The 19,634-nt window shown below is 47.2% G+C and overlaps 1 protein-coding gene across 2 annotated transcripts in view; it reads right to left on the bottom strand.

Annotated features, from left to right (window-relative positions):
* LOC138246380 (voltage-gated potassium channel KCNC1-like) overlaps positions 1 to 19,634 on the bottom strand; it is a 607,134-nt gene that overhangs the window by 508,363 nt on the left and 79,137 nt on the right. For both annotated transcript variants that reach the window (XR_011194269.1, XM_069200948.1), the window contains exon 2: positions 6,293 to 7,512. Coding sequence is in view for 1 of the 2 variants with exons in the window: in XM_069200948.1 (XP_069057049.1) it covers positions 6,293 to 6,889 (597 nt within the window). In the remaining variant the exon portion in view is untranslated. The remainder of the gene's footprint in view (positions 1 to 6,292; positions 7,513 to 19,634) is intronic.

Below are 19,634 nucleotides of genomic sequence, written 5' to 3' on the forward strand. Positions count from 1 at the left end.
TTGGTCAGGGTCAGTCCACTCCACACGAAGACATTTAGAAGGCAACAAGCCTTCTCTGGCCTTCAAGGCAGCTGAAACTGTCTGTTCTATCATTGTCTGTATATCACACAGAAAAGAAACCTGCGACATCAAAGATTCATCCAGTTCTTCGCAAAAGGCATCACCCGCCATGTACTTTTCCTTGTCCATCTTTATTGCTCTCACAGTATGCCTGTTTGCAGCAAGGGAACTTTATAGAGGTTTACTTTAAATACGCCCTGCACGCATGTCTCCCTGAACGCTGCCATTTTACAGTCAGGCGGCGGTCGAACTGAACATGAACACAGGTGTAAATGCACCCAAAACAGAGCCAGCATGGTGCGGTCCTCAAAACCCCAGTATTTCGATGCTTCCCGTTCTTGGTGCACTGCTGAACAAGTGCTAGGGCCAATTCCTATATTGTTGTAAAGCGCTGCAGCACATTAACAACTGGGTCAGCTATAGCTAGGGTGACTAGACGTCCCGGTTTTTCACCGGGTGTCCCTGCGGATTTCGGGAAATTTGTCTCATGTCCCGGTTTTTAAAGAGAGTCGCCCAAAAAAGGTGGGAAGTGTTGTCTTTTTGTTTTTCAATATCAGAAATCAATTTAATTAACAGGCATTATACTGGCTTTAAAAAAATGCATGTTATTTATGTTCTCAGTGCGTCTTCTGAAACTCTGTGCTGATGAGAGCTGTCATTCCGTGCGTTTGAGTGAGGTAAAACTGTAGTGCTTCTTCTATGTTTGTGAAATGTCCCGGTTTTGGTCTTTAACATTCGGGTCACCCTAGCTACAGCAAGACCTTTTACACATGTGCTCACTCTTTTAAATGGACTCTCCTCAGCAGACAATCTGCAATATACTTATATCACAAATAGCAAAAGTTCAAAGTTTTTTAAACAGTTGTTACTGTGCCTCACCTCTGGTGTGGGCTCGCCCTCAGAGAAAACGAACAATAGGACGTAGGGTTGGGGGGCTTCTGCTTTTACGATCTTACTGGAAGTGGCATAGAGTGGACGGGATCTTAAAGGGCAATAATTAACTTTACCTTTGGGAAAGGTTTCTGTCAACAGGGAGCTCAACCTGTAAGGAATAAGGCAAGGGAGACGGAGGGGGGCAGGGCAAGGATACTGCAGCACTATCCAAAGAGAGCTGCATAGACTGCTCTAATACCACCACATCGTGCACATCTCATATTAAAAAAGATTGCATATAACGTGCACAGAGCCAGGAGCCATCAGAAAGCGCTGCATATTATCTGGGAACAAACCGACCACTCACACGAGAACCATTAAAGAAATGTAGATTTGCCTACGGAATGCGTGCAGTTAAGATAGGATGTAGTCCCTCGACCTTCGTGTCTGAGTTGCTGAGAGACAATGTGCTACGGCACATAGAACCGAAAGGGAGCTTCTTAACAAGGGGCGCACAGCTTGCATTCTGCACAAAAGGGAGCTGCACAAGTCAGTCAAAGCGGGGTGCAACACGTACCCAAATGAGACAAGAGCCCCCTGTAGCACAGCTACATAGGCCATCTAAAGAGATCTGTTCTCGCGCCTCAAAGCGGAGACAGCATCACAAACACGCGAAAACCACCCGGAGCTGAGACTATATTCTGCAGCGTCACCGCCGGGCTCCCTGCAAAGACCCAGCCAGAGAAGGACCTTGGGCAGAGTTAGCCGCTAGCAGCAGAGGTAGGGGCCCGCAGAGACATTGCTGGGGACCTACCACACTCAGAACTCGCGAAAATAACCAGATAGATACTGATAGAGAATCAGTCATTTACACACCTCGTGTAGCACACGAAGAGGGCCGCACATACACTGTTAGAGCGCCTACTGCTCACAAATCTAAAGGAGCACAGAAAGAGCGGAAGACAAGCTGTAAGAGGCTTAGTGGCTAACATACCTCATACAGCACAGAAGGACAGCTTCAAATCTGGTGCAAGGGTACCTGCTGCTAACAAACCACACAGAGCTCAAGGAGCATGGGAAGAGAGCTGAAGAGAGACTGCTGGGGGTGTGCTAATCCCAGACCTCGTGAAGAGAGTTTCAAAGATACTGCTAGAGAACCTGCTGCTCACAATCTCATGAACCACAGAGAGCAGAGCTGCATAGGCACTGCCAGTGGGCCTGATGCTCACAGACTACATGCAGTACAGAATTAGAGCTGCACGGACAGTGCTGTGGGGCTTCTGGTACAAAGTGCACGTGGAGCGCCAAAAGAGTTTAAGATGTGCTGCTAGAGGCCTCCTGTTCACAGACCTCATTAATTGCAGAAAGACAAGTGCACAGGAAATGCTAGTAGACCTGCTGCTCACAGACTATATGCTGTACAGAAGGAGAGGTTCAGATATGCTCCTAGGGAACATTCTGATCACAGACCTCAAGGACCATGGAAGGAGAGTCGCAGAGACTGCAAGGGGACATGTTTCTTACAGACATAATGGAGTACACTCACAGCCGAAATTCAGTACAGAAAGAGGGTTGTTTAGACCTTCCTGGGGACCTGCTGCTCACAGACCTCAGAGTGCGGAAGGAGAGCTTCAGATGTGTTGCAAGGGTGCCTACTGCTCCCAGGCATCATGCAGCACGCAAAGAAAGATGAATTGGCATAGCGAGGGGGGCTCCTGCTCCTGGACTACATGCACCTTAGAAACAGAGCTATAGCTATGATGCTAGGGGCCTTGCTTATCATAGACCGTATTCAGAATAGAGAATGCTTAGAGGAACTAGATGATCTGCTGCTTACAGGCCCCAAGGAACATTTAAAGAGAGCTACAGAGAAATTGCCATAAGACAACCTTTTATTCACAGGCCCCCAATGACCATGGAAGAGGGCTACACAGAAACTACTAAGGGGCTATCCTGCAGCTCAGAGACTCAAAGAGCACGGTCAGAGAGATACACAGAAACTGTTAGAGGGACTGCTGCTCAAACAACCAAGGAACAGGGGAAATGACTTACAGAGAAAATGATACGTGGCCTGCTGCTCACAGATCCCAAGAAGAATGAAAATATAGTTGTTGAGAAACTGCTGCTTACAGTTCCTGAAGAAACATGGAAAGAGAATGGGGATATGCTGCTCATTAACTGTAGGCCCACTGGCAGAGCCCTTCAGACAAACAACTGCTAGGGGACCACGTGCAATGTGGAAAAAGAGCTGCAGGGAAACTGTTGGGGCGTCTGCTGTTTATAGCCCCATAGACGCATGGAAGAGAGCTACAGAGAAACTACTGGAGGGCTGCTGCTTACAGGCTCCAAGGAGCACGGAAAGTAAGCTAGAGAGAGACTTCTGAGGGACCTCCTGCTAACGGAACTCATGCAGGACTCACAGAAATGTGCAAAGACATGGCCAGTGAAACTGCTGCTCAGAGAGTGCATACAGCACCAAGAGAGCTGCAGAACAATCGCTAGAGGTGTGGGGCTCACAAACCTACTTCTCATACCTACTGCCACACACCTCAAGCAGCAAGAATGTAGACTTACAAAAGTACTACCCCAGATATACTGTTTGCCCACTAACTGCTCATTACAAGGTGAAAAGGTAGTGTTCTGGGGCCGCTGATTTTCTGCCACAATCTTTACTAAAAACTACTGGCGGAGCCATCAGATATGCGTTTAGTTTGCTAATGCAAATAAGGTTAACACATTAGAGTGAGACACACGGGAGAGGGCCAGAGAAGTGAACATAGAGGGCTATACTTGTAAAGTAGTCCCTCGTGCAGTTTAGTGCAAACACCTGAGTGGAGGCTGAAGAATACATCTAAACCACTCACAGCATAAGTACATTAGGGTAGAGACAAATACTCCACTGAGCTACGACCTGCTTGACAAAGTTGTAAGCCAGTGGCTGAAAGAAGCTGATGGAAGAAAGCCAATGGTTGAAAGGGGCTGTCCCAACGTACTCTATGTATGTTAATAGCAATATGTCTATTCGACAGCTCCACTGTTAAAACCGAGATCTAAAAACGAACCACATACCTTGTGTGGCATTAGGGAAGAGAGATGTACATGTAGTGTTGTGCGGCCCTACTTACGTGCCACACTCAGTACTAAATGAGAACTGTATGTGGGATTAATCGCCCACTGGCCATTAAAGAAGGCCCGCGCTGTCCTTCTGGAGGGTTATATAACCCGTACATTGGGACTGAAGAGCCGCAATGTCCTCGGCAGGGCTCCCCGTATGTAATACATACACACACGCCATGCACCGAGGAGAGCTGCACTGTCACAGGCAGAGGACCTTCGTGTGAGATATATACCCCATGCATCAGGGTAGTACAGGTGCAGTGTCCTTGTGAGGGCCCTCGTCTGAGACAGATCTCACCTGTAGGCAGGGGCCTTCGTTTGATCTATAAACGCTGGACACTGGATAGAAGAGATACAATATCTTTGGTAGGGGTCGCCCATGTAAGATGTAGGTACAAAAAACACCGAGGGAGGTACGCTGCAGGGGCCACTATGTTATATGTATAACTCATGCACGGCTGTTATTCGCAGGGCACCTGCATATGAGCTTTGTATATCGCAGGCACCCGAGGAGAGCTAGTCACACTTGGGCGGGCCAAGCAGGATAGATGTTTAAAAGATAACATGTTTGAGGTGAAATTCACCCCACGAGTCTTCGCCGGGATGCAGATAAATCGACACAGGTAAAACGCCTTAATTTAAATAATACCAGGACCCCAAAAAACAATCTCTCCCTCCTCCGCCAATGTCCCGCACCCAAGGGGAACATGCACTATGGAATAGTTCCTCAATCTCAAGTACGACACAGTAACCTCTCCGCCCCTCAACCTATCACAGGGGTAGAAACGATTGTCCGCACACCTTGGTGTGACATTTAAGCCATCAACGAACCCGCACATTCATTATTTGCGCGCACACACACACTGTGTTTTACTTAAGGCAATTTACAAGCGCATAGATGCAGAGGACTTTGACGTCAGATCTACCGCCCTATACAGACACAGAGGACTTTGGGGTAATTCAGCTACGGATATAACTCCGCACCAGCGGGCCAGTGTGCACAGATCTACCCCGTATACCACCAGTCCCAGGGGAAAAGGCATATACACAGACAGTTGAGCTTGGTATGAAGGCTACTTTTTGCACAACACTACAATAGGTAATGCACTGGCAAGAGAACCTTGTTGTGGCATATACTTCAACCCTTCACCTGCAGATGCACTAAAACATGCCTTCGTTTGCCTTCTCCCCGTGTACACATCCTCGTCTGTAGCCTCTTTGTGTGAAATCTACCCACCCTATCCCTATTAGCTACCATCCACCAACTCCACAAACAGACACAAATACACAGAAAATGGATCTTGATGTGCGCTCTACGCCATGCACAACTTCCCAACTGCCCTAATGGACAGATACATACATACAAAGACGGAGAGGTCGTGTGACATCTCTCCTCGTGCTACGTTCCATCTGCAGATACATATACCAAGAGGACCTTGATTTGACATACACTACACGCACAACCCTTCGCCTGCAGAGGTTGATATACACACACAGACTCTGCAGTGAGCTCTACCATATGCACAACCTTCCACCTGCCATTAGGAACAGATGCATACAAACAGACGATCCCAATGTGAGGCCTACCGTATACACAACCTCCCCACTGCAGTTACAAATACCCAGAAGACTTTGGTGTGAAATATATCCAATAAACGACCTCCCGCCTGATACAGGCAGAAAAATACACACAAAGGGCATTCATGCGAGATATTCCCCATGCACAATACTTGTCCTCAGACACACATAAACAAAACACTATTGTGGACTTCCCAATGAACAATAATTTCACTGCAGCTGCATATACCCAGAGAACCTTGCTGTGAGGCATACCTCATGCACAACCCTTCGAATGCAGATCCATATACGCGAACCTGGTGTGAGATACGCTTCATTTACAACCCTCCATCTCTGTTTTCGGGACTCTTCGCTTGCAGATCCCCCGCTCTTGCTGTGAGCTGTACCTCATACACTACGCTCGACTTGCAGATGCATGTACAGACTTAGAACCTCGTGGTGAGATCTCCCCCATGCACAACTAACCACTTGCAGATGCATATACACACCGGACTTTGCTGTGAGATCTCTCCAATGCATAACAAGATGCGTCTTTCCGGGGATCCTGTCGCAGGACCTCCCCTATGCACGACCATTCCCCTGCAGATGCACTTCCCCAAAGATGCTGCTACGGGAACTGCCCCATGCCCCTCCCCGCAGTGCTCCCATGCCCCCGATCACTCACCCGAGCTGCCTTGGACGAGTAGGGGTCTTCGAAAAGAGCCCAGACCTTGGGCTGCAGCCGCTTCCACCAGCCCAGCTGGCGACCATCCTCCTGCAGGCAGAGCCGCTTGAGGTCGCCGTCTTCCTCCTCCTCGGGCTCGGGCGTCTCGAAGCTGTCCAGGGCCTCCTCTGCGTCGCGGTGCTGGCGATAGTTCATCCAGCAGCACGCCTCCACGTCCGTCTCGTCGATGCCCCAGAAGGCCAGCTCCTCTTCGTAGAGAGGGCCGCACACATCGGCCGGGCAGTGCAGTTTGCCCGTGCGGTAGTAGTTAAGCACGTAGGCGAAGACGGACGGGTGCCGGTCGAAGAAGAACTCATCGACCTTGGGGTCGTAGTCGAAGTTACTGTGCGCATCGGGCTCAGTGAGCCAGGACAACCGTGTTCCCGGCAGAGTCTTAAGGGTGCTGCGGTAAGTCTCATGCCGCACACCCCCCACATTGATGACAATCTTGTCGTTGTCCTCGTTGCGGCCCATATCTCCTTTCACACATGACTTGGAGCCCGGTTTGCTGCCAGACTTGCGCCCACGGAAGGAGGAGACGCAGACTGAGCTGATCATAGGGGCTCGCGGTGCCTGCACCACCGACCGATTTTTTTTTGGCACCGCCTCCTTTTTTCCCCCTTTCCCTGGTTGGTTCCTCTTCCCTTCTTTTACTATTTTTTTCCCCTTTTCTCTTTTTTTTCTCCTCCTCTTGTTTCTCCTCCCCCCGCCCCCCTGAAAAAAAATCCGCAAAGCTAAGATCGCGTATCCAGAGGGAAAGGGGGGCGCAGGCGGAGAGGGGGCACATCGAATCAGGTGCCCTCAAGCTGGAGGAGGCGGCATCCCTTGGTGGAGAGTGTCCCTGCCCCTCCTTCTCCTGGAGCACACACGCAATGCTCCTAGAGCCCTCCCTGCCAATGTGACACCCCCTCCCTAAAAAAGAAAACACAAGAAAGAACGGGGACTTAGCAGGTGTGGATGCTGCAGGAAGGATCCGGCTCTGATGGGGTAAGAGGAGATTGTTTCTTCCGTATTTTAAATAAATGTCTAATTACAGTCGCTGTTGTACAGAATAAATCTCCGACTGTGTGCGGTGCCTGAATCTCTGTCTGTAGATAACGCTGAGACGAGAAGGTGGAAGATGAGAGTGGACCCAACAGCACCGCAGCCGCCACAGAACAACGTGCACCGCAAAGCAGCCTCTGGAAGAGGGAGAGAAACCAAGGTCAGTATTAGAACATTATCCTATCTTCTCTCCCCCACCTGGTCGGACTCTTTCTTTGCCACCTCTCATGTTTCCTTTTACTTTACAGCTTTCTGCCCTTAACTAATCCCATTCACATCAGAGTGCCTGGATACCTTCACGAGTTATTAGCACGCTATAAAACACCGATAACATAACGTCCTCTGTTTTCCGTTACAGCCTCGCGCCTATAATTTGGATATTTGTATGCACTGCGCTTTTTTCGATCTTCGCATCTCTCGGTCTCAATCTCGCTCCTAAAGCCTCTTCAGCCTCTTTATTCCCACCACACTATCGTATCCCGCGTTTCACTTGTATTAATGCGAGGCTCGTCCGCGCGCCTTCCTTCCAGTATTCCACGTCCATGTGGAGCCGCTGCCAACACGAGGCACGAGCCAGGAGAGCGCGAGCGGCGGGGCAGCCAACTCTGCCGAGACTTGTTCAATTATGGCTCCGATCGCTGCTCGCGCTCCCAAGGGGCATCTTGCTTCCATGAATCCGGACCCAGACGCCCCTCGTGCCCCGTGACATCAGTGAACTGCAGATACCCGTGCACCCCAAGGGCGCTAACACCCAAACAATCTCCTGAAGCTCCTATATCCTTGCATTTCACGCAAGTCCACACCACAGGGGCTCCTGACATCCCAAATACTGTCGGACACCCTTCCTTTCCATATCTCATGCTAAGCCCCATGTACCCATGTGCCCCAACTACCCAACAGTACTCCACGAGACTCACATCTCGGGCACCCCCACCATAACTAACCATGTACATCCGAAACCGACGTCCCAGGCGCCAGTGCACTCAATGGGTCCCTGCACCCCAACAATCACAGCAGCTCTGATATTCTTGTAAAGCGTGTACTTAGGCACCCCATCTGTACATTGTGCACCAGATACATCGACAGCTATCTACCCCTATGATCCTGCACTCCAACTAACTCTATTACCGCTATACCCTTGTATTCCACTCACCCCTGCACTCATCTACCCCGAGGTCCCAGTTATCTTTCTATACCCTGTACTTCATCCGTGGCATCCCAGCTTACTCCTGTACACTGATATCTTAGTACGTCGCGTTTCCCTAAAAGGTATGTGCACTTGAAACCCATCAACTCACTTCCAGTATCGCTAAAACCTTGCAGCAACCCAGCACCCGTGGGGTAACCCCGATACCCCCCTCTCCCCCCACCCCGTACTCCATGTTTTCTATACCTCCTATAACTCCTCCTGCACGTCAAGTTGTCTTTTCCCCAGATGTAGATCTTCGATTTCATGCTACACTCCATATAGCCATCCCCAGGTCAAGAGTATCCCCATCACACCGATATTTGCGGTACCCCGGAAGTCCCTTCACCCAAAGTCCTCTTGAGACAACAGTACCCCCTATAACCGCGGTGCTTGTACTACTCCTGATCCTCGACACAATATATTCATGCGCCGGTGTCCCCAAAACCCGGTGTATCCTCGATGCCCGCGTGCGTCACTGCATCAACCAAAGTCCATGTACCGTCCTTTCACCTTGTGCACCCTGCATCCCTATGCCCCCGCACCTCCTGTGATACCATGTACACTTGCATCACCCTACCACTAGGATCCCATATACCTCTGCATCTAACCTACGCTAGAACAGGCTGTTTTTAATCGGGCCATTCCCATGAATCACCTGCATTCACTGTATCCTCAGTGACCATACACGCCACATAACTACTGTACCCCCGGCAGCCATGCACCCTGTTTAACTCACCGTGCACTGTACATATGGGATCCTGTACAGATCTATGCCTGGCATTACTCGCCCTTGTATCAATTACACCTTGGGTCTCAGGTGTACCATATGTGCCCATACTGCATGCTTTATCACCATTCATCTGCACCCCCGTTCCCTTCTACTCCATGTACAAGTTGTACTCACGTGGCCATCTGATTTATCTCCACGCCATCTACTCCTTCTAGCCTTGCATTAACTTGCAGTTTTGAACCCCTTCCCTCCCTCATCCATATCAAAAGTGCATTTACCAGTGTCCATTGTTCTCTGCCCCGTCCTCGGACAGCTGTGATTTTAATTTAGCTTTTAGCTTTTTATAGTGCATCATCTCTTTTTCTTACATATGTTATTTGTAATTTGTTGTGGGTGTGACTCCGCTTTTCTCTTTTGTCTTTTATCATGCATATTTTTGTGATTTCACGGAAATCAAATACATTGTACTTACTCACAGTCCTCGAATTACATGTATGATTGACCCTTCTGTATTCCTGCATGCCTTAAATACAATGCATCTAGTAAGCGTGCTGTAATTCGTGTCTCCCAACGAGTACGGCGTGGTGTACCGCTTTACACCCGTCCCTTCGACCACTCCATATGAACAGTATGAGTGAAGATCTGTTTCTAGTGCAGTCACCATGTACTCTATGCTTGGAGCAGGTCCCGTGTATCCTTTGGTGCAGCCACCCCATCTACTCTTCCTTTGGTACTGCTTTCATCTACTCTGTCTCTGGTGTGGCCACCCCTGTATTCTGTTTGCTACAGCCACCGGAGTACTCTCGTAGAGAACCACTCATGTGCCATCGTATGCAGTCGCTCCAGGGGTTCTGTTCTGGTATAGCCTCCATCTAGCCTGTGTCTAGTGTGGCCAAACGTGTACTCTATGTTTGCTGCAGCCACCCAGGTACTCGCGTGTACAGCTACCGATGTACTTTAGTGTGCTTCGATCCCATGTTTTCTGTCTTTGGTGCAGCCACCAGTGTAATCTCGTGTGGAGCCTCTCATGGGCAATTTGTGTGCAGTCACTGCATGGGTTCAGTTCTTGTGGGTACCCCTTCCCCATGTACTTCTTCGTTGGTGCAACTAACCACCTGCTCAGTCTTTGCTGTAGCCCAATGTATTCGTTTGATTGAGCAGACCTCAATGTACCATTTTTTGGGGCAGCTAACCACGACCTCTGTCTTCGCAGCAGCCCATGTATATGTCGGATGCGGATGCACTCTCTCTGTTGCTGTAATCCACGTACATTGCCATTGGTGCAACTCCCATGCCTGTGCACTCCCTCATAAATACTGCCTTTGGGATAACTCTCAACCATTCTGTCCGCAGTGCGACCCTCAATGTATTCTCTAGCTCACGCCCACGCTCTCTGACTCAGGTACAGCCCCATGTACTCAGTTTGCAGCCCCTTAAACAACCTGGTGCAGTTTCTCAAGAACTCTGCCTGTACTGCAGTCTATCGTGCACTCCGATTCAACCTCCTTGCACTCTCTGGTGCAGTGCTCTTTCGTATGCACGCCCCCACGCCCCCACGTTCTCTACCTCTCCCTCAGCCAATCTCTCTAGTGCAGTTAACTAACGCTGGCCAGCCGGAGGACGGTTACTGCATTACCGCAGCACTGGAACACCTTCCCCGTAGCATTCAGGGGTGTAACATTCACCTCTCTCCTGCTCACAAGCCTGTCGTACAAGTGCCGCGCAGCTTGCCACCACCATGCCCTCCCCCCTCATACTGTCCCAGCAGTGTGCGTTTCAGGAGGTCCAATGCCCCCTTATGCAGTTTCCCAATAGTGTGTGCTCTATTGGGCTGATGGTGCATCCCACCCATGGTTTTACCCTGCACGCGGCCCAGAAGTGTGTGCTCGAGCGGGTCTATGTTGTAGATCCACGGCCGACCATCCCCCACCCCCAACATCCACCTCCGAAGATCCCAAATCCCAGCAGCGCCAGGCATGATGCACCATGTCTTTGTCCCTCCCCCAAACGGTCCCAGCACCGTGAATTGCATGGATCTCTGGTGTACCTCCCTCCGCATACGATCCCAGCAGCCTGTGCTGGTCAGAATTTTTGCGCAGCCCCTCCCCCCCAAAACATAAATCCCATCAACGTGTGCTGCACTGGGTCTCTGCGCAGCCCCCGCTCCCTGTGCTGTGTCTAGCGGGATTCTCTCCCTCCTGCCGCATGCTCCATGCAACAGTGAAAACGCTGAGTGGGCTCTTTCCCTCAGAATCGATGTGCTTCACACTAAGCAGGTAGAGGCTGTCTTTGAGGATGGAACACGTGGGGTGGGGGAGGAGCTCGAGGAATCCTCATCTCTTCAGAGGATGGATCCCGCCTGTGGGTACGGCCCCATTCTGCTCACTTTGAGGGGCTGGGGGAGACCACTGCCTCTTTCGGGGGAGGGATGGGGGCAGCTGGGGTGCAATAGTGCCATTTTTCTGTGCTGGCCACGATATTTCATGCAGCCTCTTGTCTCCAGCAGCACCGCAACTCCCCTCTCGTCTCTACCATCGTTATTTCTCATCTCGTTCGCTACCGCTGCCTACCGTATATCAATCTCCCATATTCTCTCTCTGTCTTGAACCTCTTCGGGATTCCCTCCCTCCGTCCCTCTCGTGGCATTAGCATTTACTTCTGCTATACTATTCTCAAGCTCCTCATAGTCGGCCTTTCCTTCAGAAACATTCCCCTCTCCTCACCTTGTCTCTGACGCTCGCTCTTCTTATACCCGCTGTCTACCTCGCCCCCTCTCTCTATTCCCGTACTCCACAATTATCATTCGAAAGGTATAACCGAGTGAATGAAGAGGAGAAACCCGGCATCACAACTAGCTATGCGGTTATCGTCTTAGCACAGAATTGAGGGGTCTGTCCAAGGTGCTGAAATGTATGTTGTCGGTTCTCGCTTGCAGTTACTCGCAGGTCTGTTCAAGGTCCAGAATTAATCCTTCGATCCCAAATCTGGCACGAGGGTAATACCACTGTGTTTGCCTGTAGCGCTTTGAAGCTGCCACCGTTTTAGAGAGCACTTACACCCACGATATGCCAGTAAGTTTCCAGCCCCCATTCCAGGGCTTGTCCACACACACAGGCCTTGTGATACCGGGCCGGGGTAGCCTGGATGGTGGCGCTGAGCTTTTAGAGACCCCAGAGAACGTGTTTTACGGCGGTGAGCTGTTCTGTCGGCTCGCGATCAGCGCCATGGGCCTCTTGTGGATCTAGTGGATGTTTCGAAATGCAAAAACATCGTAGTATAACTTAACAACAGGCCGCTCATATTGTGCTCCTGTGGTGGCAGTACCTTTATCAAAGTCCCCTGCTTGTGAAATTTTTCTCACACCTGACAGTTCTAAGAAGTCGTAACAAGACTCCGCCTGGTCAAGCAGCTTTCACTTTACCTTCCGAGGAAATAACCTCTCTTAGGACTAATGAGTGGCCACTTGATGGGTGGCAGAGTGACTGAAAGAAGTTACTCTTGGAGCGAGATCACCACTTCACTGTGTGCCCGAATGCCTGAGATCTCTGGATCAAGGATGGCTGCAGGGCCATCCTCCCCTCCGTGCCGTGGCTCGTGAAGAATGCTTTTATTCCCTGTGCTATTTCCCGAATCTTGCACGAGGAACTGGGGTTCGCTCAATCTGTCTAACCCAGAAACGGAATCAACATTCAGACCGGGCTGAAACTAGTTCTGGTCTGCCACTTTGGAGAAAAGTCCCCAATAGCACAGCAACGCAATACCACTGTCGGTTGCAGCTGGGTCCCTGCTCAGATTCCCAACACAGAATATATACTGGACCTTTGAGAAAGTTAAGGGGCAATAAATACATAATTATAACCTTTCTGAAACAAAATGTTTACAGTTGTCCTAAAAAAGAGCGGGAATTTATTCTAAACGTAAGGATGAGCACGTGAAACTGCACCCACTCACCTTGTTGGAGACGGAGAAGTAACTGGAATCTGTTGGGGATGAACCACTTAAAAGCATTTACACTAAGGAGCTGGGCCTGCCCCATAAAAAAGCCTTGTGCACCAAAGGCATTTAAATATAACTGTGATCAACTGCCAGCCAGTGCGGAAACACAGAGCGCTGGAGACATGATGCATTTTCGCAGGTGCTCGGTGACTCGTTTTGCAGTTTTCAATTCTCTGTAGTTCAACGAAGGCATAGGCCAGCAGTCCTAGATTCAGGCTTGTAGACATCCGTATTCTAAACTGGAGAATACACAGGCAGACACTTGGGTCGTTTGTTGATCTTTTGGAAGACGGCTCAGAGATTTCTTGAACAGACACCAAAAGTGGAAGGAGACCAAGACAACCGAATCAGTTTGTGAGTTTTAGTATCCAAATGTAGGAAGATTCCCAGGGAAATACGTTTCTGCTTCAGAGAGGGTGGGGGGCTTGCACATCTTAGAAGATGTCAGAGGCTATCGTTCCATCTATCTCCCTGTATCTCTACAATTGTAAGTTCGACCTTGCTGGCATTCAGCTGTAGCACATCCACTGGATGGTCAGCAGATATTCTCTCACATGCATGGTTAAGCTAATGACCTGTTTGTCAAGACAGATGGTGAGCTGAGTGTCGTCAGCATATGAGATGGCAAAGCAGTCAAACGAACCGATCATAAAGGTTCTCTGGGTCCTCAACCTGAGAGTTACAGACCCATTCGGTTGCTCCAGATTCGTTTGCTATTGGATCATTGAAACCTGCTCCAAGATAACAAGCAACCAAATAATGTGATCACGACAGGTGGTTTCTCACAGGTCAGATAGTAGGACCTACAGTGGAATCTTCAAACATTCAAGATTTTCAGAACTATTGGGACTGAAATATTTTTACCATGATGGCCCATTTTGACCTAGGGTCCTGTGAAGAGAAAATCCTGTGCCTAGTCGCACTAGAAAAAGACAACCGTGGCTACACACATTTCTTCACTGGCCCATAAAGTCAACCTGGTAATGCCAACTGTCCACGCTGTCTCCTAATGTGTCTTCAAAGTGGTCACCAACCTAGTGCAATTTATGGTCAGGTGGGTTAGTACCATAATTTCAAATTCAACCATCGGAAGTGCATCTTGCATCAAATATATATTACCTTCAGATCTGAAGGGAGCAGTGTTTAATGAGAGGCGATTCTTGGGACTAGTGCATGCCAGGCTAAAACAAACTTCTGGGAAGATGGGACAGGCAGGGCCGAACTAGGAGTCAAAGCAGCCCTAGAAAAAATATCTTTATTAGCTTCAATTTGCAAGTGACTATGGCAAGCAAGCCAACTCTCTCGAAGGGGCTTAATTTGGGGAGTTCTTCCTAGTATCACTCTAAGGCATGATATGTATTAGCTTAAATGCTATAGGTTTAACAGGTAACTTCAGAGTGACTAAGTCATTATTCCAATACTTCAGGGCTTACCAGTGTACACAGAAGCAACATTTACCAACAGAAGCAATTCATGTGTCTATCAGTACATTGCATATTATAATAAAAAAAGCAAATGGAAATGAGGCAAACAGCTGTGCCACAGAAGGAGCAGGTATGTTTTGATATAGTGTCCTTACTGGAAAACAAATCTGAAATCTTTACTGTGCCAGGGAATAACACCGGTTTTAAATAGTGTACCAGAAAATAAAGAACTTACATTTTGCTATCCAAAGTAATGATCTATTTTATTTTTACCAGATATTGAAGCAATTGCTTCATATACAAGGATACTTCTAAAACACATCTATGAGTGTTGCTCTTATTTTCCAGCGTGTTCCTACCAATTTTATTAGGATCCTTTTAAAATATTTCAGCTTGCTGTTAAGAATACGACATTCATACTTGCCGCTCAATATGTTAGGCGTATGCTTAGTATGATAGAATGTCACAGGTGATTACTGATGCTCAATAGGCAAAACCCACTCATTTTACCTGAAGGAGGTTATATGTGCCAAGGGCCTGCACAATGTGCCAGGGTTCTAGGATTGGTGAAAATTATTTACTTACCCAGAGGTCATTGAACTGATAGGATCTCAGATCATGGGGTCAAGTTATTAACAGTTGCCACCAGCATGTATATCCCACAGTGCTACGCAGATATGCATATGGCATTGGTCTGTATAGCACACACCAGCATAAAAATACATTGTCATGCCAGTTGCCATAAAGACCCCTGCCACATTCTTCCTGTAGGTAAAACACCACTGATGTGCCACACTGCTCCCTAATATGTAAAACATATTGACCATACCAGTTGCTATTTTGTCCTCGGATGTAAAGCCCTATTGCCACTTCTCCACTAAGCTAAGTGTGCATTGTCCATTCCGGTTTCTACATCGCTTCTAGGATGTAAAACACCACTTACATGCCAGTAGCTACACTGTCCCAAGTACGTGAAGCACACTGCCAATATCAGTTCCCACACAAAACTAACGAGTAAGTTTACATGCCAAGCTAGAAAACATATTGTATGTAAAACATACATTGCTAATGTCAGTTTTCACGCTGTCCCAGTATTTTAAACATTTGTGTAATATCATTTCAACATCACACCAGCATTTAACGTTCCATTTCCATATTAGTAGCCAAACTGCCCCCAGTAACACAAAGCGCACATTGCTCATGCCAGTTTCAACATTGTCACGATATGTAACAACGTTGTCACGATATGTAAAGAACCATTAAATCCAAGTAATCAACCAGTCCGAACAATGTAAATAATGCACTGCTCATGGCGATTTCTACATTGTCCTAGCTTGCAAAAGAAACGTGCATGTCAATTTCCATATGCAACCCATTCACACAGTCTCCCACACTCAACTGGTTCACCATCTGGCCTAGTCGTGTAAATACTCTTCTGGGAGAGTGAGGAGCGGTGCCACCTTCCTGGCGGAACAGAGGGGCCAAGATGGCCATTCACCTCCAAGTAACTGTCCCAAATCCACAGTGTTTTGTGCTGTTGAAACTCCAGTGGCAAGCGTTCCTTAGCTGCCACCAATAGTACACTACATTATAGTGCGCAATTACGCATAAGCTGTACAGCCAGCGGCACCACCTCGTAAGTATCCTATAATGCACGCTGCGTCCTTTCCCATGTCTCTAGCAGATTCACATCCGGAGCCTTAGTGAGGCTTGGAAACCTGGGGCTATACTGGAGCACTGACATTGGCAGCCTTAACAATCTAGAACTATGGCAGCATAAGTCATGCTACCATGGAAATTGACAGCGCTGTCCACAGCAACCAAAGTGGAATTGTCCTTCGATAACCGAAGTTTCTGCCCTTCGACAAGCTCTGATTACTCAAAAGAAAAGAGTCTGTGAAGTTGTAATTTTGCCAATGAAATTGGGCAGCATACTGAACATTCACTCTTCACAGAGTTGCGAATTTCGCCAAACTTTTCCCTGTAATGTTTTCTGGCTGAAAGAGTAACTGACAAGCAAAATCAATTTCTTTTGGTGTGCAAAGTCTCCCTCTACAAGTAGGCACTGATGTATTTTTCTTCTGCAAAAATGTATTTCTAGAGGATTTGTTTACCACTTTTTTAACTACAAATTTGCAAACTTAAGATTTATGAAATATGTGGAATGTTAAAAAATAAAACTTTATGAATCTTAGGCAAACACCGTTATAGACCAGCACAACCGTGCAATATACATTAGCTTTACGGAGAATAGTAAGGCTCTCATTCCAGGACATATGCAATATTAGTTAGTAGTTGTACATCATTTAACTATATATATAGTGCTGCGTAGAATATTTCAGAGTGAGCAACGAATGGGCCATCCTGAGTTTCGGACCTTAGAATGGTGGTTAATAAGTAATTACACTGGAACAATGTAAAGAAGCAACAACCAAAGTAAGGTCATTAGTATTCAAGAGGGAACGTAAATGTTTAGTATATGTTGTACCCAAATGTAAATAATAGCCTAAAGGAATGTAAAATGAACGAGCCCTAAAACCAATTAGAAATGTATTCATTTTTTATGTTTCTCTTATGGACTTCCTCACAGTCAAAAAAGCTCTAACAACGATTTTAATTCCCCAGTCATGACCTAAATTATCTTCTAAAACGTTGCTAAACGTAAACCGTAAAATATACGTTACCAGGGGGTTCAAGGAAAAGTTCCACCGTGCACATTTTTAGACATTCAATGGGCCACAATAAAAAAACAATCTCAGAATAATCCCCTCATTTCAGTTTTTCGACATTAAAAGCTGAATGGTAACACCAGGAAAGAGCCATCTTTCACTCTCCTTGCTCCAATGACAAAGTAACACCAGCCTCTCTTCACCTGAAATGTGGCAGGGGATAGAAAAAAGGAGAAAGATGGCGTATCCCAAGTGTTATCAACTGTTTAAGATGGAAATAATTGAAATAAATTACACTGGAATAAATAAAATGACAGAATGATTTTGGAATTTTGTACAATGAATTTTCTAAAGCCCAGAAAACGTGTCTGGTGAAGCTTTACATTTAAATATTACATTTCAGAGAAATGTTATGCACAGTCCAAGTAGAGAAGATGAGAGCCAAAAAATAATCCTTCTGGTGCATGAGGCCAGCATCTCAGGATGAACAAGGGGATTCCCTCTGAAGAGCTTTCTGCATTTCAGATTAGTCTGAGACAGAGGAGAAAGAGAAAGTTTGGGGACTAGATTTTAAGGATTCTCTTGGCTAAACTCTAAAATGTCTGAAATGTTTACAGTCCTGGATCAAAATTTTCTCTTGAGGCCTCACATAGCATTAGTAACTGTTTCTAAATACAAAAACACCCACTAAGAAATGAGAGGACACACTAGCTCTATCCTTCAGCTAATCTAGTGGTATAGCCTTAACAGCTCCTCACCATTAGTACATTGGAATGCTGGAAGCTCCACTGAAGACAATGGAGTGCTGTGGGCTTCTAATGGCGGGTAAAAGCCCGGGGCTCCATCATTCCAATGCCTGTGTGGATTAAGGCCTCAGGGAGCCTGAGGGGATTTCAATCCCCTCAGGCTCCCTGAGGCCTTTGTTTCATTTGTTAGACCAGTCTGCCCTCTAGTGGCAGAATGTTCTAACAGCCTTATAGCCAGCTGTAGCTGGGCTATACAAGCCATTAAAGTTCCATTCCCTTGTTAAAGGCCCTCGCCTTTGGTCAGGCCTTTAATGCTGGAGCGGGCCTTTAATGACTGGTGTAGCCCACTACGGTGGGATATGGGGCTGTATTAATAACAAGACATGCTTGATTCAAGATCTGTGAATACCTTTTGAAGCACTAGCTCTGGTCCGGAAAATGTGAGGTGGCTGGGGTATATTGCCTCCCCATCCCTCTCTTCTGATGGTTTTGGCTATGTATAACTTGCTTGGTCATGGCTGCTCTGTCGAATAGTCTGGTTCATCCAGACATGGAAGCTGGTATAATGGTATACAAAATTGACAGATAGATCCCGTCACCATACCATATGTGTCATAGAAAATAATGCACTTATAATACAGCAGCTGGGATGTCAGTCATGATTCTATAGATTATCACATTTGCAAAACTCTAAATCAGGCCCTTAGGGCTTGATATAGCGTTTGACAGATGCAGCGGGACCTCTTTGTACACATGCTTGTGGATGCTAAATATGGTGGACGAACATTCATTACTGTCTTATGTCCTGCATATGGCAAACCTAAAACCAGTGAAGCATATAAAAAATGTTTTGGATGGAACGTTTGAATTAATCACAGCCACTGGTAATTAGTCAGGACCACATCCCAATCTACGATTATTTTGCACACCATGTCACCTCAGTTTGGACTTAGCCATATGCAAACCAGTCTTGATCCTGCCTACCAGTAGGAACAGTCCTGCCCGAACTGCCAGGCTATGTCCTCCTTGGACCAGAACACAAGCAACCCAAGGCTGGTTTCACCTTGATTAAGAATCATCAGTGGGCTAAACTTGGTTCCACTGGCACAGTGAGCAGGGAGGAATGGTTTCTTACCTGTAACTCTAGTTCTCTCTCAGGGTAATCTCCACTGAAATCATAAGCACTGAATAGTTCCACGGATCTCGCAGCAGTTCTTTCAAAGTCACATCTACATCGGCTTACTTGGGAAAGGCCAGGATACATATGTTACAGAAATGTTAGATTTCTGCAGCCTTAAAAACAGGCTATATTGCCAAACCTTACTGAATTACTTTAAAATTTAGAAGGAAAAAAGAGACATATCCTTAAAAATCATTTAAACAAAATGAAAAGTGATCTCTTAAAATCTTTCACAAACACATTTTATATTTTTTCTATAATAGTATATTAAGTAGTACATAGAAATATAGCTTGTATAGGCTGTAGGATTGAAACAACATGAATA

Source organism: Pleurodeles waltl, chromosome 7 (assembly GCF_031143425.1).
Source record: "Pleurodeles waltl isolate 20211129_DDA chromosome 7, aPleWal1.hap1.20221129, whole genome shotgun sequence".
Taxonomy (NCBI): domain Eukaryota; kingdom Metazoa; phylum Chordata; class Amphibia; order Caudata; family Salamandridae; genus Pleurodeles; species Pleurodeles waltl.